We start from the raw sequence: 27,748 nt of genomic DNA on the forward strand, positions 1-27,748 counted from the left end.
CAGGATTGGGTGCGGGGCGGGGCGGCGGAGGGATTGCGGCGGCCGCAGCCGGGATAACCTTGGGGCTCGGCGGCCGATTCTCGCACAGCGGAGGGGCGTCGCGAGCTTCTACTTCTCTGTACGGTGGCAGTGCAGCTCGAGCGAGACCGCGCCGGAGGTGAGCGGGGCAGAGGCCGGGCCATCCGTCCCCACCTGGGCTCCGTGCGCCCAGCCAGTTCGGAATCCCGGCCGCCTGTGCATTCAAGACACCCACACCCGGTGCGGCGCAGGCTGCCGGGCATCTTGCACCCGGCTGAGGTCGGGAGAGAGGAGAAAGGCAGCTCGCGCCTAGGGCCTGCTCCTCAGAGCCCCCAGACCCCCAGCTCCTGTTTCTTCCAAAGCCGGCCTTCTCCTGCCGCAGTGCTTACCCCCATTCCCGCCCCATCCCCGACTCCTTCTCGATCTGCTTCCATCATCGCCTTCCTTTCATCATCTCCTTCCTTTCATCATCGCCTTCCTTTCAGTATTCCCTCCTCATCGGGTTCCTTCCTCTCCTCCCTCCACCCCCCACTCCTCTGTTCTCCTTCCCCCCCTTCAGCAATACCATTCCTCCTCCCCGTCTTCACCCTGGCCATGTCCTCCTCATTCTGATGCTTTCCTTGTAAACTCCCCCTCGAAATCCGGTCCCCAGCTCCCTTCCCCCGTGCCGCCTCCATTCAGCGTCGTGTGCTCTTCCCGCGTCCTTGTCCCCCTCATGCTTACCCCTTCCCCCATTCATGCTCTGCTTCTGCCCCTCCTCCCTCCATTCTGGTCACGTCCGCTCCTCCGCATCCCTCTCCTCGGCTCTCTGATTCGTTCCGCCCGGGTCTTCGCCCCTCCCCTCCGTCCTGGTCACGTCCGCCTGCACCCCCCGCCTCCCGGGTCTCTGCAGCATGTGGGTCCTGGAGCCCCCGGCCCGCATCCGGCACTCATCCCCCGAATCGCCGCGGTGTGCGGATGGGCAGGGCCGGCTCCCGTGCGGCCGAGGGATGTAGTGGCGGCCCCGGGCGCAGCTGGAAGATTACGTAACCCTCGGCCTTCCCGCTGCACGGAGGAAAGGGGGGTTGTCCTGTGGCGCATTCCTGCTTGAGGCCTCCCGGGATTCGCTGCACTGGCCCCGAAGGGGTCGCGGGGCTGCCTCCCGGCGCCGCGGGCCTGCACATCCCGGCCCGGAACCCGCCCTGCCCCGCCCTCCGGAGGACCAGTGCAGCCTCAGCTCGCTGAACATAGGCTCCGGGATCGCAGACCACTGAGGTCTCGGGTGGGTGGGAGCAGGTTATAGGCAGAATTATGCCCAGAGCTTGGCGCCACTCACCGCGTTCACGCCATAAAATCTCTGTGTGCTAAGCTGTTTGGGGAGAGGGCTTGACTAGAAATGTCACAGCCCACAACATTTCAACAGTGTCATTAGAGAACTAACATAAAAGTTACCAGTGGTAAGTGCTCCGAGGCAGGGACCGCTTCCTGTTGGGTGAGGGAAGGAAGGTGGTGGAGAAAGGCCACACAAAGTGGCATCACACCCCGGGTTTGAAGCAGGAGAGTACCTTCCAATGTGAAGCTTGTTTAAAAGTCCAGTCATGAAAAAGCATTCCTTGGCTTTTTATCCGTGTTCTTCAAACCCAGACATTGATCCTCTCCTGTACATGTGAGTCTGATAGCTAAGGTCAAGGCATGATGGTCAGAAGCATTGGGAAGTGAATAGGCTTTTAGAATCCGGTTTGACTCATTAACATATAGGAATGGTGGAGGGAATGCCTCCCCAGGACCTCCGTTTCCCATGTGTGAACTGGGAATAACATTTTCTTCCGGATTGTTAAAAGGATTGGTTACTATACACTTAGCTTAAGTATATATGTTGAAAACTGTGCACTGCACTGCCGAATCTCTAGTGAGATATCCAGAAGAAATGGCTCCAGGTGTGTTCTTTGGTCACTGAGCACAATTACTTGAACTGTAATGGAGCATGAGGGCTTATCTTCTCCATGCCATCCCCAGACACACTCAAGAGTTAATTTTGGGATTAACTATTTAGTCAGGTTTCTAAATACCAGACATCTCCTGGAAACCAATCCCTTAAGGGATCCTGGTAGAGTGTTTACAGAGTAACTAATAATGTTACCTTGCAGCTCTCTACTTGCTACAGCAGCACTTTGGTCTCCTGAGCATCAGGTCCTATAGACAAAGAGGGGCAGAATTCCAGCACTTGGGTGTTGGGCTGTGAGAGTAGAAACAAACTTGCAACTCCCAAACTCAGATCTGTAAACGCTGTCCCCACCTGCTCCAGGTGGAGTTTAAGGATTTGCTTAGCCAGGTGATAAGTGTGAGGTTAGGATTGGAGGCAGAGACAGTAGCATCCTGTTGGCAGGACTGAGGGTGTGGCCACTCCCTGGGCTACAGAGGATACTCTAGGTCAGGACTCCTGCTCTGTGGCATTGTTAGCAAATAATTTACTCTCCTGTTGCCCAGAGATGCTGTTGGGAAATGCAGTGGGGAAGGTATCCTGAGGGGAAGGGTATGTAACCCATCACCAGGTGGGGGAAAGGGGGGGTGCCTCTGAGAGGAAGATGACTCAGCCTTTCAACTTATCTGCTTTTGAGAGAATTCTCTTCATTGGGTGAGTGGGAAACTGCACTGTGGTCTTCACAGGTTTGAAAAGTCCCTTCTCCGTTTAGTGAGTCAAATAGTGAAGCATGCATTTTCCCCAAGTTAAAAATGGTTTCAGTTAAGTGAAAATGGTTGTCGAGGTGCCCCAGCTCTCTCTACTGTCCTGAGCTTAGACACAGTGTGGCAGAACCCCGAACCCCATGCCCAGGCCGTGTAGTCCACGCACCTGCATTCCTGAGGCTTGTGTTGGGGGGTGGGGGGGCTTTGGGGAGAGCTGTCATGGTCATGAATAACAATGACTGAAAAAAAGTTTTTAAACTCCTTTCTGAGTTACTGGACTTGAGTCAAAATCAGTGGACATGAGTCTCTCTTCCTGCCTTGGTATAGCTGCTCCCATTTTAAGGACTGCATTAGGAGTGCTTAAATTTATAGTTTAACAAAAAGCGTTATCGGGTCTCTAATAATTTGCCAGTGACTTGGCAGATTTGGTAGCTGGGACTCCAAACAGCTAGCACCTCGTAGGAGTTGCTTTTGTGCCTTGATTGTTTCAAGGGGGGGTGGTTCACAGGAAAAGCCATTTTATTTCTTAAAGCTGCGTGTTTCTTAATGTTGAGGCAATAGAAGAAATGAGGAAGTGCCTTATCCGCTAGAAAGTACAAAAAACGCAGCTCTTGCATTATCAACTCACACTACCCTGGTTGTAATTTACTTTGCTTCAGCTTGTATGAAGGCATGTCAGGATGTGTTATTTTCACCAAGAGTGAAGACTGAGCTCAAGGTAGGGGGAAAATGACTCATTTGACATTTTATTTCTGAATCATTCCAAACGTCCACAGTCAAATCTCAATTAGCTGGCGCACTGCAAGGGTGAGTCGCCCATATGAGGATGTTGAGAGGTACAGAAATGATTTCCTGGCTAAGAGGTCTTAGAGGAGGGGCGCCTGGCTGGCTCAGTCGGTAAAGCATGCAACTGTTGACTGGGGTCGTGAGTTTGAGCCCCATGGAGATTACTTTAAAAAAGAAAAAAGTTTTTAAAAAGTCCTCTAGGACCGTGAGTCATCACTTTAAACCTCAATTCTGGGACAGCTAGGAATAGAGCTCAAGGAAGACTGTTCTTAATATTAGCACACTTTCTGGGGACTTGGGTCTAAGAGCCAGCCTTAGACTAGATAAATGAATAGTGTGATTGTTTGGGGCTTTTGTTAAAGGAGCTGTTTCGGGGGAGGTGAGCCAGGGTGTGGAGGGGATGGTGGTGTGCAACATCTGGTGGGCCTTTCAGCCTTCTGCCAGGAGAGCTCCGCAGGGGAGGTTGGCGGGGGCCACCAAGTGGTGTGGCGCCCCGCCCCTGCAGTGGTTTGTGCCTGTCTGCACGTAGGAGGGTGAGCCAGGCTGCAGTTCCTCCGGCGGCCTCTGAGACAGACCTCCCCGACTTCTGTCCATAGGCAAAGCTCCTGGGGAGCTCTAAGCCTCTCTTTCCTGACGCCAGCAAGCTATGTTTGGAACGTTAGGCAGGGCCCTAGTCGGGGGAGATGCTACGACCAGCTATGATAGTGCCAGCTTAGCTAATCCAGTCTGAAAAGTCTCTGGAAAGGAGCTTCTTCCTTCCAAGCCTTTGAAATCAACCTACAGCTAGCTAGTATTTATTGAACTTTAGACAACTGGTGTCTTCCATGTTTGCAGCAATGAGTGCAAAAGGATTACCCAGTCATGGTATAGTTTGCAGTAGCCCTGGGAGTTTTGATGTAGTTAGAGGTAGGGAAGTAGAGACTTGATACTCTGGTATCCCTCTTTTTTACTACACTAGAAAGCAGATGACTAAATACCGCCTATTAGGAGGGTTAACATTTTAAAGCTCTTGACAATATTGAATGTTGGTAGAGGTGTGAGAAGGCCAGAACTGGTCCTGGTTGGTTGTAAGTGGACAGAACCACTTTAGAGAGCAATTTGGCGATATTTAGTAAAATAGAAAGTAAACATACATGTGACTCAAGAATTCCATTAACGGATATATATATAGAAGCTCACACTTGCACAAGGAGCCATGTACTAGGAGAGTTGTTACTATGTTGATTCATAGGGGAAAAATTGACTTAATGGGGGGCAGATGGCCAACCTGTAAGGGAACACATAAATTAATGTGGTCATGCAATGGGCCAGGATAGCAGTGCACACGAGTTAACTAGGACTACATACATACCCACCGGAGGGGTCTCAAGTGTGCAGAAGAAAGCAAGAGGTTTACTTGTACAGTATTCTACTTAGGGCATTTTATTTTATTTTATTTTATTTTTACTTAGGGCATTTTAGGAAAACAATATTCTAGGGGTCGGTATAGATATAGATAACTTAGATTAGAAGGATACAAAATTCTTGACAGTGGTTGGGTGTCAAAGTTCGGGATGGGCTGTGGAAAGGGTTCGAGAGGCCTGGGGATGGAGGGGAAAATCAACTACAAAATTGTAATGGTCTTGGTTGGTTTTTTTAAGTCTGAAGGAATGCTGGCTGAATGCTAGTGGTCACCTCTGGGTGGTAGAAATACAGGTAGAAATTCTTTCTTTTTTCTTTCTTTCTTTCTTTCTCTTTCTTTCTCTTTCTTTTTCCCCTCTAGTTGAAAGTAAAATAGAAGCAGACCTGTGGGGACGCCTGGGTGGCTCAGTTGGTTAAGCAGCTGCCTTCGGCTCAGGTCATGATCCCGGCGTCCTGGGATCGAGTCCCACATCGGGCTCCTTGCTCCACGGGGAGCCTGCTTCTCCCTCTGACTCTGCCTGCCACTCTGTCTGCCTGTGCTCGCTCTCGCTCTCTCTCTCTGACTAAATAAATTAAAAAAAAAAAAAAAATCTTTAAGAAGCAGACCTGTGAAGGTCACTGTAGGAAGACCAGTCAGACAAATTAGGTCATTGTTCTTGGAGAGCTGGCTTGGCCCTTCCTCCCTCATCCCCCCTTCCTCTCCCTCTAGTTGGGATGCGGACAGCTCCTCCTGTAAATGCTGGGTGAGATGGCCTCACCTTGCAGAGGCTGTCACTGATCCTCGTTGTACCTGACTTTGAAGGGCCCTAAACTACAGACTCCCTGGTCCCTGCCGTTTCCAGAGTATGAACATCCTGCCTGAAAACACTGCCTCATTATGTTAAGCCTTGTAAGGAGGCGTCCTAACACAGGGCAACAAGAGCTTCATCTAGACTTCCTCCTTCAGACTGAAACCAGTTCTCTGCTCTGAGCATCTGTGGTCAAGCAAGGACATCTGAAGGTTCTCTGAGGTGGGACTTCTTGCCCTGGAGCTGAGTGGTCCTTTGTGGGGGTGGGGCCATTTTGTATCCACTTCTGTGTCCTAGTCATACTCTAGTTTGAAACAGGACCTGAGGTTCCTACTTACAAAGTTGAAGTCCCTTAGGTTTAGCCCTGAATAAATAAAGGAAGGGAATTTTACCTGAACCTGTGCGTGGGCTCATTTGTTTTATGTAACCAGGTAAGCTAGACTTTGCTGTCTGTTATCGAGCCTGCTGAGGGTAGAAGGGACCACAGCTAAAAATTGATTCTCCTCTATACCCTCCTCCATATGCAAATGCACGGTAGCATTACTCTAACTGGAGATCAGGACAGACAGCTGTTTGGTGCAGACTTCACTAGGTTCTTTCGGTGACCCAGCACCCATGTTGATCTTCTTGTCATAGATGAGGGCCTGTCTTGGGAATTCTGTTGCTTTCTCATCTCGGAACTCCTGAGAGCAGGCTGGCCTGAACACTTCGTCTGTTCTAAAGATTAGGGAATTGAAAGGCCTTCCTTGTGCTGGCTTGGAGACTTGGAGGTGTAGCTAGCACATTGATGACAGAACAAGGAACACAATTGGGGACGTCGGGTGCCATCGTGATGGGGTAGCTGTGTATGGTGAGGTCGGCATCAGAGCAGTCTGATTAAAAACTGCCTTAACGCTCATACAGGCTCTGGGCCAGGCTGGTTTACTAGGGCAGAATGATTTGGGCCTTTGTGAAAGAATTGGTGGAGTGAAGCGTGAATCTTTCCAGCACAACTTGCCAACAGTACTGGCTCTGAGAAGCAGCATGTTGTCTTTTTTTTATATGATCCCTTCCACTTTGGTTTCTGGAGTGTGGCCAAAGAATTGTGTCTGGCACGGAGGACGCTCTAGTTTTAGAGAACAGAAAGGTGGGACCAGGTACACATGGAGCTGAGGCGTAACTGTGCCTACCCCCTTCTCTAGGTCTACACTAAGGCCTCTCATGGTGTCTCGTTTCTCACAGAGGAGAAATGGCTCTGAGGAAGATTCTACTGCAGGGGCTCAGGCTCAAGAATAAGGTTCCCGTACCTGGGCCCAGCATTTGCCAGCATCAGTGGATACGCCGGGTCTCCACTGCTGGCTGGAGGTTGGCTGTGCATGTCTGTGCCTCCCGGGGAGGAGGATGCAATAGCAAGTCGGACACAGGCTGGGCTGCATGTCCTGGCAGGCTGCTGTCCACATGACCAGCACGAGGGCGGGGAGCTCTTCCCAGAGGCCCACCCTGAGAAACCACGGCTTGGGCTGCTGCCCTGGGGCCAGGGGAGAGTCCCACAGTGTTTGAGGAAGAACCAGAGTTAGGTGGTTGGCAGGATGGGCACCTGGTGTTCAGGAGGAAGAGGCTTCTGGAACACCCGGGAGACAGGCAGCAGAGTGCTGACCTTTTCAGCAAGGGAGGCTCCAGGGCGCAGCCTGAGTCAGGAGACCAGTCAATCCCTGGGGACGAGACCTGAGTTCTCTGGTTTGGTAGAGGTCTTTGTTGAGATTTCGTAGGAGTCAGGACAAGCATGCTTTTTATTTCTTTTTTTTTTTTTTCTTTTCTTTTCTTTTTAATTGCTGGTGTGGAAATCCACTCAAACGCCAAATAATTTTTTCATTTGCTATTTTTTGCATTTCATGGGCAAGGTGGACAAAAACTCAGAGCTTGCAACACCTCAGATTTCATTTGAGGTGGTAAAATAGAGTTATTGTTTGTGTGCCGTATAATTGTATCTGCTAATGGCATCTCCTGTCCTTGGAGTCTACCCTTCTGTACCAGAACATCCTTGTCATAAAGATTTTGCTGTGAAGCTTGAGGACAGACTAAACAGGAAAACAAGTTTGCTGGATTTGGGTGTGGAATTAACAGGCTTTTGGCATAGAATTGTCTTACGGACTATATTAACTTTTTTTTTTCTCTTTGAGGTTCTGAATGCATCGAGGTTGGCTTTCTTAAGCCAGTGGAACGGTCTGGCAATGCATTTGTGATCTAGGGCCTGAGATGTGTTATCTCACCTCTGCCACATTTAAACAGAGTATTCCTGAAGTGTGTAGAGTAATGGTTGATAATGAAACTGGAGGCTTCACTTTTGTTTTAATTCCAACACTTTTACTAGGAAACTTGCAAATATTTCATTTCAGAAAAGGTGCGTTTGTGATTTTTTTTTTAAAAGATTATTTATTTTAAATATTTTATCTATTTATTTGACAGACAGAGACACAAGTAGACAGAGAGGCAGGCAGAGAGAGAGGAAGGGAAACAGACTCCCTGCTTTGCAGAGAGCCCGATGAGGGGCTCGATCCCAGGATCATGACCTGAGCCGAAGGCAGAGGCTTTAACCCACTGAACCACCCAGGCACCCCTGTTTATTTATTTATTTGATAGAGATCACAAGTAGGCAGAGAGAGTGGGGGGGAAGCAGGCTCCCCACTGAGCAGGGAGCCCGATGTGGGACTTGATTCTGGGACCCTGGAATCATGACCTGAGCCGAAGGCAGAGGCTTTAACCCACTGAGCCACACAGGCGCCCTGTGATTTTTCATAATAAGAAAGTATTTCATGTCAGTAAATTTATTAGTAAAGGGAAGAAAAAAATTTGCTGTAATCCTCCCTTCCGGATGACAAGCTGTTACTATTTGCATAGATACACTTCAGTCTTTTATGTATCTTTAATTTAGTATCCCTTCTCTCAAAAACCCAGGAAGGACCAGGTTTTGTTTTTGTGGGTTTTGTTTGTTTGTTTGTTTTAAGATTTTATTTGTCAGAGTAAATAAGCAGGGGGAGCAGCAGGCAGGAGGGGGAAGCAGGCTCCCCACTGAGCAAGGAGCCCAATGCAGGACTTGATCCCAGGACCCTGTGATGATGACTTGATCCTAAGGCAGGCGCTTAACTGACTGAGCCACCCAGGCATCCCATGACTAGGTTCTTAAATAGAATAGTGAAATGTTAGTAAGCCACAGACTTAAAGAGAATTTAGAGGGAAGATAATCTGGGTATTTGGGGGGAGATAAGCATCATAGAGAAGACAGTAAGAACTTACCTGCAAATATCCATGACCAGGTTCTTGGTATTTCCTTGGGAGTATCTGTGTGTTTTTCTCTAACCTAGCTGAATCTCCAGGAGCAGCTACCACCCAGTTACCTGGTTAATAAGGTAATATTTCCATTACCCCAAAGAACTTCAGTTATACTCAGCTTCTACCTTGATCCTTGTACAGCTCTACAGAGCAAACCTTACTCAGCTCCGAGCGGTCTTTGCAAGTGGGGCCAAGGAGGCACCCTGAGCCCAAAAAAGAGCATTATGTCACCGGAAGCCCAAGCCCCGAGAACACAAGGTATGACCCAGTAACCTGTGGCCCCAGCCAGGTCTCTGCAAGGAAACCCTCATGTCTCAGGTCTAGAGGCAGCGGATGATTTTGTTTTGTTTTTTGTTTTTGTGTTTTTGGTTTTGGCAGCTGGTGATTTTTAAGAAGATTGGGGTTTAGCTACTCTAACCCACTCATTCAGATCTTACTTTGTTCACGATAACAGTCCTCAGGCTGGATGACAACTCCACTTGGAGGCCACAGGAGGCCTTTGTGTTCCAGTTGGCTGGGCGTGCCCCCTGCTGCCATCTCTCCAGTCATGTTCCCTTAACAGCCAGAGGCACCTAAGCCCCACCCTGTGCTCGGAGGGCACTCGATAAAGGAACCCTGGCCTTCGAGGCAGTCCCTTTAGGAGTTCCTGAGTGCTTCAGATGTGGGGAAGGGGAGAAGGGCGGTATCGCTTTGATTTTGACCACAAGGCATTGAGATACTGGTCATTCAGCAGACCCTGGAATACTTCCAAGGACTAGGTGCTAAAAGATATGAAACCTAATAGGTCACGGAGGAGAGGACCTTCAGACGTTTTCGATTTAGTGCCCGGTGTGTATTAGGGAGTCAGGAAGTACACACTGAAAGGAACAGTGCATTTGGCATGTGGACTAGTTGGCCAGGATCTTATGTCCCTATTTTTTAAAGTTTTAGCTTTTGTAGCTCAGGACTCGTAGTCAGTCATCTGTTTTCAGTAGCTGACAGAAGGTTTGCTGACAGCTGGTCACAGAGTTTCTTGGGCTTTTAATCAGAATTCTTGAAGGTAGCAGAGACGGGTTGAGATGCTTGCTGTATCTGAGCTACCCCAAGAGGCCACAAAGTCAAGGACAGGAGGAGAAAGAGTAAAAGTGATATATGTGGGGTGCCTTGATTTAGAGCCCTGAGGTTTAGTAGGAGCTGGGACAGGGCTGAGGAGGGGCTTGTTCTGGAGCCTGGGCTGAAGCCTTCAGGCTCAAGGGTGTGAGGAGTAGCCCTTGGTCGGAGGAGAGCTGGAGGAAGGGACAGCCTTGTGATGAGGAGTTTCACACTCAACATCCTTACCTGATGGTTCTTCAGTCATTGCCTGGAAGCTTCTTTAGGTCTTTGTAATCAGCTTACTAACTGGCTGAGTGAGTTTAGTTGTTAGTCAGTAATGAAGAAGTCAAAGGTCGGGACCAGCTGTCAGGATTGTGACCTGGCTTGGTTAATTACCTGAAACAGATAGTCTTTGCAGTGTACTGGGCTGAAGGGGAATTCGGATGGTGTATCAGAAAATAGAAAATCAGTTGGGAAGAGGATTTGGCAAGCCGTCTTAATTTCCTCATGCTATAACCATCCTGTGAAAGTAGCAGTAATGTTTTCAGAACCAGACCAGTGCCAGTGGGGGTATCTCTGGTTTATGCAAATTGCTTTGCAGGTCCTGAAGTCCTGTGGACCAAAGGTAATTGTCGTTTTTAGGTACAGACTCCTGGGGCAAAAGATTGTGCACACAGGGTTTTGGATCATCTTTGCTTCCTGTCCAAGGACTGGTTTTTACTGTCTGTCAGGGACCTGGAACCTGCTCCCCTACCACACTGAGTTGAGGAATGAATGTAGATAGTGTTCCGGGTTAGTGAAAATCTCGTCTTCCAGAGCTCAGAGGACTGCCTGGATGGTGTTACCTTTGCAACTAGGAAGGTAACTTCTGAGTTTGGGTGGGAATTGTTAAAAACCAATGTGGATGCCCTGCCCTATAACAGACATTTATAGCTTTGGGATAGCTTCTCATACAAAAATCTGTATTTGCCAAGATACTAAAGGAGTCTGTTTTTATATTACTGGTTATTTCACTGGAAGATTGGTTACAACTTTCTTTGGAGGCAGTGCCTGTGATTTGGAGGTAGTGGCTGTGAAATGTTATTAGGATTAACAGGAAAACTGTCAAGGTGGGTAGTAGCCCATCGTAAGGGAGGTCTGCTTACAGTGGATACTTGGGAAGTACTGCATTGGGTACGAGGTTTTAAATTGTTCTTTGAGGTCCGCTCTGCTTGCTCGAGGTCGTGTGAACCCTCAGCCTGACTTGAGGAGTGCCCACACGGCCGGAGCGTGGCGGGGCTCCCTGTGGCTTGTGCACAAGTGTGCTTATTGAGTTAATGTGTAAGCAGGAAACAGCCTCCTGCGCCAAGGGATGTATTAACCACCTGGCTTCTAAGACTGATCACTCTCCCTCTTCAGCTCCCCTGGATCCAGGACCTCAGCAGCCATGTCGAAGCCTCACAGTGACGTCGGCACTGCCTTCATCCAGACCCAGCAGCTGCACGCGGCCATGGCTGACACGTTCTTGGAACACATGTGCCGTCTGGACATCGATTCACCACCCATCACGGCCCGGAACACTGGCATCATCTGTACCATCGGTGAGCGGTTGTGCCCCCCCAAAACAAGGGCTTCATAGGGCCGTGATCTTTTCTTTCCAGAAGAGACACACATGGTAAACCTGGGTGCTGAGCGAGATGCTACACAGAGTCTTGTGGGGACTAGGGTCCTGGGAAGTTGAGGTAAGGAATTTGCATGCTCTCTCTTTGCTGCTAAAGGCAGAATTTTGATGGTGTCTTCCTTAGCACATCTTCTAGGAGCATCTCAGATATCTAGGGAAGATCTTTTCGACATGTTCCGTGCAACCAAGATTCTGTGGTGGGAAAACTGGCTAGGCTTTCGGAGGAGAGTAGAGAGGGTTGGCGGAGTCTCATTTAGGCTTTCCATGTTAGATAGGAGCCTGTAGGATTTGATTGGAATAGAAGTGTCCCCTTAAATCAAGACAGTGAACAAGACACAGTAACAACCTTTATCTGCTTTTGAAAGAACCTTAAGCGATTTGTAGGAGGAAAATTCAGGGGAAAAGACTATCAAGGGCTCTTCAAACTTAAAAGTGTTATTTCTCCTTTGAATAATTAACACTTTGCCTTTAAAATTTTTTTCTCACTAGGCCCAGCTTCCCGATCGGTGGAGATGCTGAAGGAGATGATTAAGTCTGGAATGAATGTGGCTCGTCTGAACTTTTCTCATGGAACCCATGAGGTGAGCCTCAGCTAGACGGTTTGGCCCCTGGGGCAGCGTGCAGGAAATTGGGTGCCAGTGCTCTGTTCATTTAGCCACAGAGAATCAGGCAAGAAAGCATCTAGGGTGTAGAGCTAGTGCAGAGATCTTCTTCACTGGCCTGTCCCTGCTGTCCTTCCCCCATCTCCTGCCATCCTACCTGGCCAAGTCTCCTTACACAGAGACAACCTCTTTGGTTTTTGGCCATGGTTTTCCCACACACCTGTGGTGACAAAAGTGCCAGGGTTGCGACACTGGCTGGCTCAGGCAGTGCAGCATGCAACTCTCGATCTCGGGTGGGGGTTCAGGCCCACATTGGGTATAGAGATTGCTGGGAAAATAAAGAAACTTAGAAAAGAGTGGAAGGGTCTTCTGGAGAGCGCCATGTAAGCTATTAGGGACCAGGGTCCACAGTGTTTGACACCACCTACCTCTGGGTCTCTGTAACAGTTCCTGTTGCAGAGGTGAACCAAAAGGTCACCCTGAAGACAGATTTCTGGCCTAGTTTAGACCCAAGAAACTGAGCAGGTCCAGGAGAGGGGTTTCTACCACTGCGAGTTCAGTGGTGAGTCTCCGTACCGACACTCCAGCACAGAATACCCTGTTTGATCAGTGCTGTGTGGCTGGCCTTTCTCTTCCCAGGGGTTCCCAGGTGCATTGAAAGGAAGTCAGCACGCTTCTCGGGCAGCCCGGGAGGAGTGTGTCTGCTGAGGCTGTGTAGGACCTGACTTGCCCTGTGGGCGGAGGACTTGTCCAGGGACCAGGTGGCAACTCCTGGGACATGCTCTGTCCCCACTCCTGTTTCCAGACTCCTATTGAGGGAGAAATAGAGGTTCCCTGAGGTACAGTTCCTTTTAAAACCCACTGGGCTGCATCATAAGCCATAGGATTTCATACTGGCATTGATACAGAAGAAATGAATGAGCATGACTTTCCCCTTTCTTGACTTCTGATACTTCCTATTCGGAATAAAGAAAATGCTACCCTGTAAAGACAAGTGGTGAGGGGTTGCCCTGTGGCATTTGGAAACCGGTGTTCAGTTTAGACTAAAAATAAAGCCTCAGAAAGTACAGTCCAAGAAGTGAATTTCTCCTTCTGGAAATGTGAGACTCGTGGGTTCCCTAACCTGGTGTTTCATAAACAGCCTATGGCCTGGCAGACGTCCGGCCTCCAAATGTCATGAGGGCCTGACCAAGTTTAGAGGAGCTGTGCTCAGCTAGTGCTTCAGGCACCTTAAGACACGTCTGTGCTGCCATTCTGTAATTTTCCAAAATCGGGGTCCTTGTCAGGAGTTACCAGGAATTTTTGCAAGTGTTAGGTTAGCCCAAAGAAAGAGCTAAAGATACCAGTGGGGATTGGTTCACCATTGATCCCTGCTGCTGTACCGTGCCAGGGTCTCCTATGTGCAGCAGAAGCAGCAGAAATAGATTTTAAGAAGTTGACCTTTAACTAGGCTTGATGGCCTCTTCCAGCCAATCCAGTAAATTAACACCGCCACAGCTCCAAAACAGCAAGGCCATGGGGTGTCTGCTGCACTTGCCGGAGGGGGGGGCTGGCCCAGGGATTTGGGTGTGTTTATTTTCCCTTTTTAGTCTTTATTTATTCTATATATTTTTTTATTAACATAGAGTGTATTGATTTGGGTGTATTTAGACTACAGGAGGCATTTGGAGTTAATAATCTCTGCTTCAGTTCTTATTCCCAGAATCGAATTGGGGTTTAAAACACACACACCACACACACACAGACACACACACCCAGGCCCTTGTTGCAGGTGTGAAGTTTTTGACCAGGATACAGTAGTCTCTGGGGTCAGGGCTTTGGAAACTCATCTGAAATAATTCTCATACTGCATCATGTAACGTAAACAATTTGACCTCATGTCGGGGCTCTTCATAGGCTCCTCGGACTAGTGGCTGCACCAGGTTTTCCCAGCTCTTGACAATTTTTAAATACCTTCTAAACAGCATTGAAGTTACTTTCTCTGCCTGACGCTGTCAGAGGGACATGTACTGTCTGCATCTGATCTCCTGCCGGCTTTGCCCGCCATGGTGTCCCTAGCCCCGTCTGCCAGTTCAGGTGCGCACGATGTGTTCTTCTGAACATGTGGTCCCAGAGATACTGACTTTGAGACAACCTAGATTTAGAACTTTCCACAAGGACGGTGTTGACTGATGGACTTCCTTACCACTTGGTTGCATCCAGCGGAACCACGCCATAGTGGGAGACTGTAGCACCAGTACACCTTCCAGAGATGTACCCAGAGATGCCAGGATAGAGGATTTGAGTAGTGTAAGACCTAATATTCTCATCGATACATGTACAGTAGATGGCTTTATGGCCTCCAAGAACAAAAACACATGCTTATGATTATACAGTTTATTAGGGCACCAAAACCCCTCAAGTTCCATAAAATGAAAATTACAGAGACTCCCTCATATTCTCAGGCATATATTTTTCTTTTAACTTTTATTTTGGGGAAATTTTAAGTCTAACAGTAATCAAGAAAACTTAGAGGGGCATGGGCATCCTGGCAGCTCAGTCGGTTAAGCATCTGGCTCTTGATTCTGGCTCTGGTCATGATCTCAGGGTCCTGCTGAGTGTGGAGTCTGCATAGGATTCTCTCTGTCGCGCCCCACGCCCCAAAAAGAGAAAAAGGAAAAAAGAAAACTTAACAGACTTAAATGTACTTAGCAGAAGGCAAAAGTCTTAATGAAAGTAAATGAAATAAATACTTAGGGACCAAATATATAAAACACTAGGGACCAAATAATCTAAAAGGCATGAAGGAAAAGCATAACTTGATGAAGTAGAAAATAAATTTGACAAACTAAAAACCCCTGTAAAACAGAAACTTCCAGGAAAGCCTGGTCAAGAATGAGGAGGCACAAAATAAAAAGAGAGGGAAAAGGGAGTATTTCCCATACATTTGAAGAGTGTTTAAAAGTCATAAAAAGACTTACACTTTAACTTCTAGAGGTTGAGATGAAATTGACTTATCTTCCAAGAAAAGGTAATGTCCAAGAAGTGGAAAGTATAAATAGATTAACAGCTTGAAGAAATTGAAAAGGTGACTGTAGGCTCTAGCTCTGCTCAGACCACCGGCCTTGAGGACTTGGATGGCATACTTCTGTCTCCCCTTGGAGAAGCGGTTACATCCTCTGTCATGCCGTTTCAGAGCCACGTGTATAGAAGTCTTTCAAGTTATGTTCTTTGAAGCCAACACACCCTGAGAGTAAGATGAGACCAGGACAGTAGCCTAAGCAGGCAGGTTAGCATGCATGCTCTGTCTCGCTTAGAGAGAAGCAGACAGCAAAGGTAAAATTCAGCAGCCCACATCCAGCCATCTACTGAAAGAACTTTCCTGCCCTATACCCACGTAAATTTTACTCAAGAACACGAAGTCCATACTGGGATGAAACTGAGTGGCCAGTAGGAGATGATGGTGACATTAAGGGCTCACGTCTGTTCTAAGGACTTCCATCAGCTCTGAGGAAAGGGTATTTGACAACATGAAACACCCATTCCTTCAAGAAAAAAATTACCTCCATGTTTTATTCTGTGCTGTTCTTACTGTGAGCCAGCAACAGAAAGAAATATTTGTAACTCAGAGTACGGACCTCTGCCCCCCGAAAACAAGCCGTCCTTGGAGCTCGGACTCTGGTTCCAGCTCCCCTCTAGCTGCCTCGCAGGTGCTGGTCTCCTGGACCAGCTGAAGGACAAGGCTCACAGGTGCCGACCTCCGTGCCTCTGATCAGCAGCGTCCTGTTGGTTCCCCGAAGAACTCTTAACGTCTTGGCTTTGAGTCCCATTTTTAGTCAGATCATAGTGACAACTGAGAAAAGGGCAATGGCTTAGGAAAAAGATGGAGGTCAGGACTGTTGGTTTGGAGAGAGGCCATCCTTAGTCTTCCTGGGCCACTCCAGAAAGTGATTGTGAAAACCAGGTCTGCGGGACCTTAGCAGTGGCTTGTTTAGCTTGGGCCATTGTGAGCTTAAGTAAATAACTCTGGAGTTTGAATTGTTGTTGGGATCAATAGAGGAAAAGCTCAGAATTGCCAAATCTATCAGAATCTGACCCTGATTGCCAGACCAGTGTGACCCACACCCAGGGGCAAGGTCTGTACTCCAGTAGTCCACTGTATTTGCCGAGGGAGTGTAATGGGTCCCAGGGAACATAAGGAGGACAAGCTGCTTTCATGTTGAACCGTGTTGATGGTGTTGATGCCATCCCTGTAGTGGGTTTTGGTGGCAGCATTCTGAAGTTTCTAAGATTGGCCCTTGAGTGAGTGAGTGCTGTGGAAGAAGGGGGTGGAAGCCTAGGAGACCGACAGGAGCAGGTAGAGGGGGAATGGCTGAGCCTGATGCGAGATGTGGAAGGTGGTCTAGAACGTCACAGGCTTTTCCTGAGTGATCCGCCTCAGCTCTAGCGCTGGGTCCTCGTGTGGGACCACCCATTCCAGCTTCCTTCTTTCCCCCTAGTACCACGCAGAGACCATCAAGAACGTGCGCGCAGCCACGGAAAGCTTTGCTTCCGACCCCATTCTCTACCGGCCGGTTGCCATAGCCCTGGACACCAAGGGACCCGAGATCCGAACGGGGCTCATCAAGGGCGTGAGTATCGTGGGGAGCAGCAAGAGGGAGGGCGCAGGAGGGCGTGGGCTCCAGAGAGCCAGCCTCTGCAGTCTGCCCAGCTCAGGCGCTCCTTGGAGTTCAGATCCTAGACGGGAGAGTCCTGTTCGTCACTGTCAAAAAGGCTGATTTGCCGTATTTGGCTTAACACAGAGAGAGACGCACTTTTTACTCTAAAAACCTGCTTTTAAGTCTCTGTCCTTCACCGCCCCCCCCCCTTTGTTTACATAGTGGAACTAAAACATTGTAGGTTTTCCTTGGGTGGCTTCCTTGAGGTAAGATCAAGAATACGATCAGGGATTCCCAGAGCCAGAAGCTTTCTTGTCACTTCTGGTGGAGATGTGATGAGCATGGTTCCCCAGGGGGGAAGAGCTTTTCTGTGGGCTCGCAGCTTACTCTCTGGTCTGTAGAGCGGCACTGCGGAGGTGGAGCTGAAGAAAGGGGCCACGCTTAAGATCACCCTGGACAATGCCTACATGGAAAAGTGCGACGAGAACATTCTGTGGCTGGACTACAAGAACATCTGCAAGGTGGTAGAAGTGGGCAGCAAGATCTACGTGGACGACGGGCTTATCTCTCTGCAGGTGAAGCAGAAAGGTAGGTACAGGAGGTGGCACGTCATGCTCTGGAACCATCTTTAAACGTCCCCTGACCCAAGGACGGTGGGAAGTTTGGCTGACAGCAAGGTCCGCTCTGTTTGTTCTCAGGAATTCCTTTTATTATTCCTTGTGCTTTAAAACACACTTCAGTCCAACTTTATTGCCCGCTCGGGGAGCATCTGAAATTTTTACCCATCCTCACTGTTTCTGCTTTTCTGCTTTCCTCCCTGGGAATGACAGCTAATATTTAAGAGTCAGGTACTATGCTAAGCATTTTACGTGGTAACTCATTTAAATTTTAAAACAATCCTCCTGAGCAGTTATTATCCCAGTTTGACAGGTGGGGAAACAGGCACAGACGGGTTAGTCGACTTGGCCGAGATTATACAGGTAGTGAGTTGGGATCTGAATTCTGAACATACCCCCCCATCCCCAAATACGTGCAGGTGCTGACTTCCTGGTGACGGAGGTGGAGAACGGTGGCTCCTTGGGGAGCAAGAAGGGTGTGAACCTCCCTGGGGCCGCTGTGGACCTGCCTGCTGTGTCGGAAAAGGACATCCAGGATCTGAAATTTGGGGTAGAGCAGGATGTAGATATGGTGTTCGCATCTTTCATCCGCAAGGCATCTGACGTCCATGAAGTCAGGAAGGTCCTGGGAGAGAAAGGGAAGAACATCAAGATAATCAGCAAAATTGAGAATCACGAGGGAGTTCGGAGGTGAGTGCCCCTCTCTGTTCCCTGCCTCCCTCAGCCCCAGCCTCACTTTGTAAAAAGCAGACCATATCCCACGAATACCCAGGTCCTAGACCTGGCGACCTGCCCATCTGAATACAGACTCTCTAGCTGAGGCCAGACCTGCTCAATCCAAACACCTGAAGAAGGGGAGCAGATGGCTATTGGTATTTGTATTTATTTATTTACTTGGTTTTATTTGTGTTTTAAAGTTTATTTAAATAATCTCTACACCCGATGTGGGGCTCGAACCCGCAACGCTGAGATCAAGAGTTGCACGTTCTTCTGACTTAGCCAGCCAGGGGCCCCAAGCCATTGGTATGAAGAGGGAAAAAAGGTGTATTATCTTCCCATAGACTCGGGGACCAGTGTTGGAGGGGGAATGGGTCTGTGCTTACAGGGTTAGAGGCCATTATGCTGTCCCTCTGATCAGAAGCACTGCTTTGCTGGAATAAAGGGACCTTTCCCCTCATCCTCCACTTCTGCCACCATTTTCCCCGATGGCAGGCTCTTAAGAAGGGGCTCTTTTTTGGTCCCTCACCTGGGAGATCTGTGGAAGCTCCTGGTGTCCTTGTCTTCATGAAGGAAGCAGCTGGCCTGATGCCTGGGCTGGCTCTGGCACATCATCTTCCTGGAGGAAAGCGCATGCCTCCTCCAGTGTGCCTGGGCCCAGCTCCATGTCACTACCTCCCCAGTATCCCTAGGTAGAGCAAGTGAGTACGCCAGCTTGGTGACATCTGTTCCTCTTGGGCTCCCTACTAGGAATATAAGTCAGCACAGCTAAAACCCTAGATCTGCTTGTGTGGATTAGGTGTGTACTTGGGGAGGGCGAGAGGACTGGCCCTGCCCACCGTTGACCTTGCCGTGCTTAGCTCTGTGTAGATGTCCTTTGTACCAGGCAACACGGAGTCCTCTTTGCCGTCCTGATAAACCGTGGGTTATGCTAGCTGACCTTGGCCGCAGGCCAGGCAAAGCCACACATCCTTTTGCCTTCAGCAGGTGGGAGGAGGCTGTCTCAAGGAGCAGCCCTCAAGTATCCTTGGCTGGACGGCCACGGACCTTTGTATCAGGAGTAGTCAGCTGGCCTTGTGTTCTTCTTTCTGCCTGGGAAGTGCTGGCTGGAGTGCCGGTGGTAGAGAGATGCCCTTAGAGGGGCCTCAGGAGATGCTGGTGGAAAGGAAACAAACCCATGGCGCTTTGGAAGAATCCTTGTCCTCTCCCTGGCCCCTTCGGTGATGTTCCCATACTAGTGCTAAAGACGGTCAGCAAGTGGAACTGTTAGCCTGCCTTGGGAGACAAAGATAGCTGGGACACTCTGTCACCTCTGCACACCCAGGGTGAGGTCACGGACAGCTTTCCCGGTGAAGGGCTGCTGAGACCAAGAATGTAGGAGAACCTCCTGAGCCTCACTGTTCTTGTGGCCTTGTTCCATAGAGCCTCTCTCCCTTCCTACCCCCTCTGGCAGGTTTGATGAGATTCTGGAAGCCAGCGATGGCATCATGGTGGCTCGTGGTGATCTAGGCATTGAGATTCCTGCAGAGAAGGTCTTCCTTGCTCAGAAGATGATGATCGGGCGGTGCAACCGAGCTGGGAAGCCCGTCATCTGTGCGACGCAGGCATGTGCCTCTCTTCATGCTCACACGCTTGGGGGGGCATGGGGTGGTGCTGCCTGGTCTCTTCCCAGGATCCCCCCCCCCCCCCCAAACACACACACACCAGGGAGTCAGTGTGTAGTCCTTCCTCTCTGAAGGCCGCCCCGGCCGCATCTCACTGTGCTCTGTGTCCTCCCAGATGCTGGAGAGTATGATCAAGAAGCCGCGTCCCACCCGGGCTGAGGGCAGTGATGTGGCCAATGCAGTCTTGGATGGAGCTGACTGCATCATGCTGTCCGGAGAGACCGCCAAAGGGGACTACCCGCTTGAGGCCGTGCGCATGCAGCACCTGGTGAGTTGTCCGGGCGGGGCCGGGAGGCGAGCTCCCCTATGGAGCCACACCCTTTAGGCTTCTGTGCCCACAACCTTTTGTGATCCTCTGAGTCACAACAGGAGTGAGGAGGTGTGTGCTGGGGGAGAGGGGTGTCTTGGTTTTTTTTTCTTCTGCTTTCCCTGCCCACACACCCTCTCTCCTGTTCCCTTCTGTTTTGGAGGTGTCCTTCTCCTCCATCTGTCCTCAGACAGTTCACTTCCGGTGTCAAGGCTGTGAATCTGCCCCTTTCTCTGGACAGCCCAGAGGACCCAGGTGCTTCTGTCCTGTTCTGGGAAAAGCCCTGGGCTCCTCCCAGCCCACCTGTCCGGCTTCCATTTGGGTCCCCACCTGTCCCACATGAGGTGCCTCCGCCGGGGGCCCCGGGCCTGTAGCGGAGGCTGTTGGGTGCACCGAGCTGGCGTGCAGGTGACAGAGCTGGCCTTGCATGCATGGCATCAGCAGCCGGGCCCGCTTTGCTGAGCTACTGCACTCGCCTCAGGCTGGAAGGTGGGGTTTGGCGACTGACAGCAAGTCCATAAGTCGATACAGGTGGAAAGAGACCGAGCCTGCTGGTCCTGGTGTGAGAGCATCCAGAAGGGTCCTGGAGGTGGCCCTTCTTCCCCCACCAGGCAGCTAGCTCTCAAGGCGCTTCAGCTTGGCCACGTCCCACTGCCTGGCTCCTTCTCAGCTCTCCAGCCCTGTTTGGTCCTGCTGTAGATGCAGTGAAGTGTTAACCTAGGGTTCAGTTACCAGGCCTCCTGAGGCCTGGGAGACCGTGCTACAAATTCACTTTCTTAAAATGGTCCAATGTCAGTGCTTATAACATGAGCTCAGCAAACTCGCCTCGGATCCTGAAGTGGTTTTTCTTTGACCTTCCTATTCCTTTCCCATCAGCAAAGGATCCCCATGCCCTTTGTGTGGTGCCCCTCTCCTGCAGTCCCCCAGATATAAATACCCCTTCCTCCTTCACTTTGTGTGTCCGGTTACTAGGTTATAGATTGATGTAATCTCCGTATTCCCTGAGTGATAGATGTCACCCCAGCTTACAGAGGAGGATTATGTGATGATACAACCTCAGTTTGAACCCAGATCTGCTGGCTTCAGAGCCAGTATTCTTCAGGAACAGAGGGCTTTGTCCAGCTGGAGATGAGGTCGGGTCTCCAGCAGGGGCCTGTACTGGGCTCAGAGAATAAGAATCCTGCTCTGGCCTCTGAGCTTCTGTTCTTCCATATCCCAGTCTTTCCTCTGAACAGACACCTTAGAGAGAACCAAGGGCTTGGATGGCCATGCTCAGAAGATAAGTGATGGGCTCTGGGCTAAGTGGTGCAGGCCTCTCCTTTCCACACCCCCAGTTAACACTGGCTGAGAGCTTCTCTTAACCATCCACTGCTTTCTCTTGTATCTGAGGCCATTAACCACCCATAACTAAGGGCTAGTAATCTCAGGTATGGTTCTGTTTCCTGTTCATGTCTCCTGTCCTTTGGACTGCATGCCGTCCCTTCTTAGAGGAAGAAAACCTTTAACCTAGTAAATCCTGCCACGTACTTGCTTCTACTGTCAAGTTAATGAGATGTTCTGATTCTCCCCACACCCCTCATTCTCTAAGATGCTGGTGATTGCGTTATAGTCCTCTGAAGCTTACATTGTCTTTTCAATCCCTGATGCTCTCTGAGCAGGTGGTCTGTGAATAACTGAATGGCTTTCTCATGACTGTGATAATCCTTAAATTTTGATCCAGTGTCCTGTTGCGCTCACCTGTGTGCTTCCACAGGCATCTGTCCCTTCACATGGCTGTCCCGCGTGCCCCTCACCAATCTGCCATTTTCCCCACCTTTGTGCTTGGACCACGGTGAAGCTGCGTGGCTTTGGCTCCAGCTGACCCCAGCTTTGCGGCGCTACTCAGCGTGATCCCACGGCCGGCCACTGGAAGGGCTCGCAGCAGCCCCGTGCCTGGAAGCCAGGTGCCCAGCCCTGCGGTAACCAGACAGCCATGTGAGGAGGGAGGGCCTGTTCCTTCCTGTGAGCTGTGTCATGAGGCAGCATGGTCAGGTCCTGCCAGGGAGTGGCGTGGGCCCAGCCTGGGCACGCTTCTGTGCCGAGTGCTAGAGCTTGCCGCCATGTGGTCTCCCTGTACCCCTGCCCCCAATCAAAAACCCCTTCCCAAAGGGAAGAACCAGTTTTCCCTCTGTGGGAGGGCAGCAGCAATCAGTCGATGCTGGTAATTCTCCACCCATCCCTGAGCCTGGAGCTTCCATCATGCTGCCTCTTTGCATCTGCATGAAGGACAGATTTAGCCAATTAACCCAAGTTCACCTTCCTCTGATTAATTCCCCATTCTGTCTTTCCGTGTGTTGTCTCTCGTTTTCTCCCTCCTCCTTCCCTCTTCTTGCCTCTCCTCCCCCCCTCTAAACCTTACAGATAGCTCGTGAGGCTGAGGCAGCCATGTTCCACCGCAAGCTGTTTGAAGAACTTGTGCGAGGCTCGAGCCACTCCACAGACCTCATGGAAGCCATGGCCATGGGCAGCGTGGAGGCTTCTTATAAGTGTTTAGCAGCAGCTTTGATAGTTCTGACGGAGTCTGGCAGGTAGGGCCCCAAGGGCAGGTAACTCCGCAGGACTACCAGCCTCTTGCTCCAGCTGATCTAGAAGACAGCTAGGGCCCTGCCTCTGGGGCCTGGGCTCCGGTCCTCTTCTCTGCAGGAAGCCAGCCAGGGAGGTCAGGGCAGGGCAGGACCAAAAGGGCCCTCAGCTCGGTAGGTGCAGTGGATGGCACAGCCTGCTGGTGAGGGACTCGTTCCTGTGAGCCTTGATCTTGCTCAGCTCAGCCCCTCCACTGGTTGGCCTCTTGGCCCTCACATGCAGGGCCATGTCCCTCTCCAGCTGTCTGTGCGACTCTTCCCCTCCCTCTCCCTTGTGACGCAGCTCTGACAAAGCTCTGTCCCCCTCTTGTCCCTCTGGACGGATATTGCTCCCCTAGATTGCCCGTGAGGCAGAGGCCGCCATCTACCACTTGCAATTATTTGAGGAACTCCGCCGCTTGGCGCCCATTACCAGCGACCCCACAGAAGCCGCCGCCGTGGGCGCCGTGGAGGCCTCCTTCAAGTGCTGCAGTGGGGCCATAATCGTCCTCACCAAGTCCGGCAGGTAGGAGGTGGCAGTTGGTCCCAGGGGATGCCCTGCTCCGGGGCACCTTCCGTGGGCGTCCTGAGAGCAGTGCATTGAACGGGGCTCGGAGGGCCCTGAGCCCAGGTAAGACCCCTTGGCCTGCCACCTGGGCCCAAAGGACTCCAGGCAGCACTCCCTGGTGGTGTTGGAGCATTTGTATCCAAAGCGAGTTTACAGCCTCGAGATAAACCAGAGACTTAGTTACAGAACTACATACAGATAGACTCACTACAATGCTTATTTGATCACTTACAAGCCAATCTTTTAAAAAAGTAAAAGGTGGCCAGTTTTGTTCCTTCCAGCTACCATGTGTTCTTTAAAAGTTCTATTCAGAAAATTCATGATGTTCCCCAACGTGCTGTTTGGTTGGTGCATCTGTCCCTGTCTGTCTTTGGGCCCCAAAGGCAAGTGGGTTCAGGACCAGGAAAGGTCACCACATTGTCTCGCTGGCACTCTGGTGCCGTGCCACCAAGCTGAGGCCTGTGCTTGGCCTTGGACCTGGGATCTCTTCCTCGTCTGGTCACGGAGTTATTAGCCTCTGTCACTGCCCCCGTCTGGGAGTATGCTCCTTATCCCTGCCCCCAGGGCCACGAGGGACTCCTGGAAGGGAAGGGTGGAGGGGGTCAGACTGGCTGCCTCCATGCTCCAGGGTTGCTGTGCACCAAGGAGCGGCAGGTGGGGCAGCCTGTAGAACTAGGGCACGAGGTCTATGCACATTCCCTCAGCAGAGGCTCGGGATAAATAGCTCCCGCCATCAGGGCTGACCTTTGTAAAAAGGTCCAGCCTTTGCTGGTCGGCTATTTTTAGCTCCAGTCTTCTGGGATTTCACTTTCACAAGTCCCGACTTCAGCAGTTGCTTCCCTCTGAAAGCCTTGTATGGGGCCAGGCCTTTAGAGGGGCAGTCTCTGCTCTGCCATGGCTTAAGTTTCCCTGACACCTGTTGAGTGTCCTTAGAGCTTGCCTTCTGGGGCCCAGGGGATCCTGCAAGCAAGTCTCCCCAACATCTACAACCACAAGGGTAGTGTCTGTGTGCAAGGAAGCATCTGGCACTGGGGCTCCAAGGGGCCCCCTACCCTCCAGAGGAGCCTTCACAGGCAGAGAGCCTCCCACACTAACCTTCTCATCTCCCGGTCTTGCCTCCTGGGTAATACCCAGATTTTGAAGCCTTGCTCAGAAATCCTCAGGTTTGGCTCTTGAGCCCAGTTGCTGAGACTGCTTCAGGGCCAAGGTGGCTGTGTGGGCAGGGGAGAGGGCACAGCAGGAGAGAAGGCTTATGTTGTACATTCCCAGGGGGGACTGGTGGGCTCCACCCTGTTCCTCGCAGATGTCAGGAATCAGGTGCTATTCACATGCTGCTTGGCTTGTAGCTGTTGCTGGCAGCAAGAGGAGTGGGTGCTGGTGAGGTTGGGCAGGGCTGTATCTGCCAGAGTGGAAAAGTTCAGAGGAGGGGGTTCTGCCAACTGCAGGCCATGTCGGGTGAATGGGTGAGACTGTCCATGCTGGGTTGGTATAATCCTGGGGCCCTGGGCTGTATGAAGGAGAGGAAGGCAGGTGGGTAGCAGAGCATAGGAAGAAGGGTCATATTCTATTCCTTGGAAGGTAGAGGATGACAGGCTTCCCTGGCCATGGAAGCACGTGCTAAAATGGCCAGGGTCTCATGCTGGCAGAGTGAGTTGGATTAGAGGGTGAGCTGGTGCTGAAGGCCCTGTGGGGCATCCCGGGTGGCTCTGGAACACCGTTTAATGGTCTCTTCTGCACGTCCATCATCCCATTTCAGGTCTGCTCACCAGGTGGCTAGATACCGCCCCCGTGCCCCCATCATTGCTGTGACCCGGAATCACCAGACTGCTCGCCAGGCCCACCTGTACCGTGGCATCTTCCCTGTGGTGTGTAAGGACCCAGTGCAGGAGGCCTGGGCTGAGGACGTGGACCTTCGGGTGAACTTGGCCATGAATGTTGGTGCGTGGCTGGGAGCAAGAGCTAGAGCCTGGAGGGGTGTGGGGAGGGTGCTTGAGCACTGATATCCCTAGAGTCCTCCAAAAGGGAACAGGCAGACCTTAGGCTGCACAAGAATCCTCACTCTCTTCCCTGGGAGTCTTCTCTGAATCCTCCTTCCCATTCCCTGAAGTTCTGGGCTGAGCCACCAACTTCCTCTTATCTCTCTCTTCCAGTCTGGGGGGCCCCAAACAAAAAGGATCCTGGGTAGTCATGGGTGTCTGTTCTTAGGCATTTGCTCATTACTGAGGGTTTAAAAAAAAAAAAAAAAGCCACGGCTTCTACACTGTGGGGTGTCATACACACAGATTATGTACTCATGGCCTTTGTCCCTGATAAAAGGAGGTGACAGTGGATGTGAGAGGAAGCACTCCACCCTCTAGAGTGTAAAATGAATGATGTCCAAAGGTCCCCGGCAACTCTGCCATTCCATTGATAAGGAAATATCTCGGCCTCCCTCATCTGCTTTGCCTGGGCTGGGAGGCTCTCGCCACCTTGTGGTGGAAGGAAGTAATGGTCCGCAGTCCTGCTTGCATCTCCCACGTTGGAGGAGTCAGCTAGGTGCATACCTGCCTAGGTTGGCTTTCACTCACCAAACTTTCTTCTCTTCCTTCAGGCAAGGCCCGAGGCTTCTTCAAGAAGGGCGATGTGGTCATTGTGCTGACTGGGTGGCGCCCCGGCTCCGGCTTCACCAACACCATGCGTGTTGTGCCTGTACCGTGATGGGCCCCAGAGCCCCTCCTCCAGCCCCTGTCCCATCCCCTTCCCCCACTCCATTCATTAGGCCAGCAATGCTTGTAGTGCTCACTTGGGGGCTGTCACGTGGCGCTGGTGGGCTGGGATGCCAGGGAAGCTGAATGCCCCTGTAAAACATGACTGTTTTTTAAGGCCCTGTTCAGGTGAGGTGACCCAGAGCTGGGTTGCACATCATGTGACCTCACCCAAGCAAGGGATGAAGGAAGGGTGCAGGACTGGAAGCCCTGGAGTTTAACCTGGAGGGCAACAGCTCCTGCTTCTTCTCCTCTGCGTACTCCATTCTGTTCCTGTAGAAAACATGCTCAGAGAACTCCCAATCCTGGCCTGGGGTCAAGAGACCACCAGCAAGAGTAGCAGCATAGGGCAGTGGTTCCAGTTTCAGGAGACTGGCTCGGGCCCTTACTTGCTTCTCCACCCCCCTCCGTCTCCCCCACTTCCCCCTTGTGCATTGTGCACGTCTGTTCCTACACTCAGCTGTCGCTGCAGGCACACTCCACCCTCCCATTTTCCCCACTACTGCAGCCGCCTCCAGGCCCGTTGCTATAGAGCCTACCTGTGTGTCAATAAACAACAGCTGAAGCACCCGGTTCCTCTCTTTTCTGATGGGGGCGGAGTGGGGTGAGGGGTGAAACCCACCATCTGAGTAGAGCAAAAACAGCAAGAACCTTGCACCTCCTGGTGGTCACTTCTGTGTGGTGACCCAGGCCACCTGCCCTCCTGTCCTCTGTGGTGTACAGAGGTGTTGGGAAAACAGGAGGAGATGACTGTCGTAGAGATACGTACCCCTTCAGCACCCTGAGGAGGCGGTAGCTGGGTCTGTGAGCCGCAGCTGGGACATTTTACTGGCTTATTTGGACCAAAGAGGAGAGGCAGAGACAAGTCCCCTCTCTTCTGCTCTGGTGGGTTAGATCTTCACCAGCAGATGTCCCTAGTAAGGGCACTGTAGGAGAACACCAGCTTCTGCTCAGAATATTTCTCTCTGGGCCCTTTGTGCCCCACTGTCTGCCAGTACTCTCCCCCCTTCCATGACAAAACAGGGCCAAGTGGTTCAGAGAGGTTTAGGAAGGGAACGGAATCTGGCTTGCACCTTACTTCTCCGGACCCCTCAAGAATCAAGCCCTACCTGGTGGGAGGAAGCACTGGTCCTTGAAGGTCGGGTGGGCTCCAGGAATAGGGCTTTGGCCTCATTCTGAAGGCCCAGCATATTGTCTCATCGTGCCACTCAGCTTTTTCTGGCCATCAGTCCCTCCTCAGGACCCAGCGCAAAAGCATTCCGCCTCCCGGGCTGTCCAACTTCCCGACTATCCTGTTTAAAATGACCTGTGTTCCCTAACTCCTGTCCCGTCGGTGCTGTGGGGAGAAGCTGAAACCTACCCTGGAGCTCTGAGTCGGGAGGCTTTAGAGAAGGACGAGAACCGGTTGCTGCAGTTGGCTGCGGTAGGGCTGAGGAGGAAGAACCTGGAGGGGATGCGAGCTATCTGCTGGGAGGGGCAGGAGGTGAAGACCCAGGCCCGGGCCACCCGGACTTGCGGGTCTGGAGGTACTGGTAGAATCTGCGCTGAGCTCGGGACAGAGAAGCGGAGGAGGAACAACAGTGGGCGGGGCCCGT

General features: G+C 51.1%; 1 protein-coding gene and 1 long non-coding RNA gene across 3 annotated transcripts; one reads left to right on the forward strand and one right to left on the reverse strand.

Annotated features, from left to right (window-relative positions):
* On the forward strand, positions 1–26,721 carry PKM (pyruvate kinase M1/2). 2 transcript variants are annotated; one of them, XM_059180507.1, is made up of 11 exons: positions 1–157; positions 11,436–11,617; positions 12,187–12,278; positions 16,778–16,909; positions 17,338–17,524; positions 17,973–18,243; positions 19,724–19,874; positions 20,050–20,202; positions 22,642–22,808; positions 25,166–25,347; positions 26,000–26,721. In XM_059180507.1, exons 2-11 carry the CDS (start codon positions 11,464–11,466, stop codon positions 26,104–26,106), a joined length of 1,596 nt encoding a protein of 531 aa, XP_059036490.1. In that variant the 5' UTR covers positions 1–157; positions 11,436–11,463; the 3' UTR covers positions 26,107–26,721. The 2 variants fall into 2 exon arrangements, with proteins under 2 accessions (XP_059036490.1, XP_059036489.1); XM_059180506.1 differs by lacking the exon at positions 22,642–22,808 and adding an exon at positions 23,201–23,367.
* On the reverse strand, positions 26,343–27,703 carry LOC131835814 (uncharacterized). The gene is made up of 3 exons (XR_009355369.1): positions 27,263–27,703; positions 26,923–27,079; positions 26,343–26,778 (listed from the first exon to the last, which is right to left on the reverse strand). It is a non-coding gene; the product is annotated as an uncharacterized LOC131835814 (long non-coding RNA).
* Between the last annotated feature and the right edge of the window lie 45 nt (positions 27,704–27,748).

Source organism: Mustela lutreola, chromosome 7 (assembly GCF_030435805.1).
Source record: "Mustela lutreola isolate mMusLut2 chromosome 7, mMusLut2.pri, whole genome shotgun sequence".
In the NCBI taxonomy this organism is placed as follows: Eukaryota; Metazoa; Chordata; class Mammalia; order Carnivora; family Mustelidae; genus Mustela; species Mustela lutreola.

Excerpts from the sequence above, each read along its gene's own strand:
- PKM (XM_059180507.1), top strand. The coding sequence starts at position 11,464 with ATGTCGAAGCCTCACAGTGACGTCGGCACTGCCTTCATCCAGACCCAG. Across the intron at positions 18,244-19,723 it reads AATCACGAGGGAGTTCGGAG|GTTTGATGAGATTCTGGAAG; the intron begins GTGAGTGCCCCT and ends CCCCTCTGGCAG. Across the intron at positions 22,809-25,165 it reads GTTCTGACGGAGTCTGGCAG|GTCTGCTCACCAGGTGGCTA; the intron begins GTAGGGCCCCAA and ends ATCCCATTTCAG.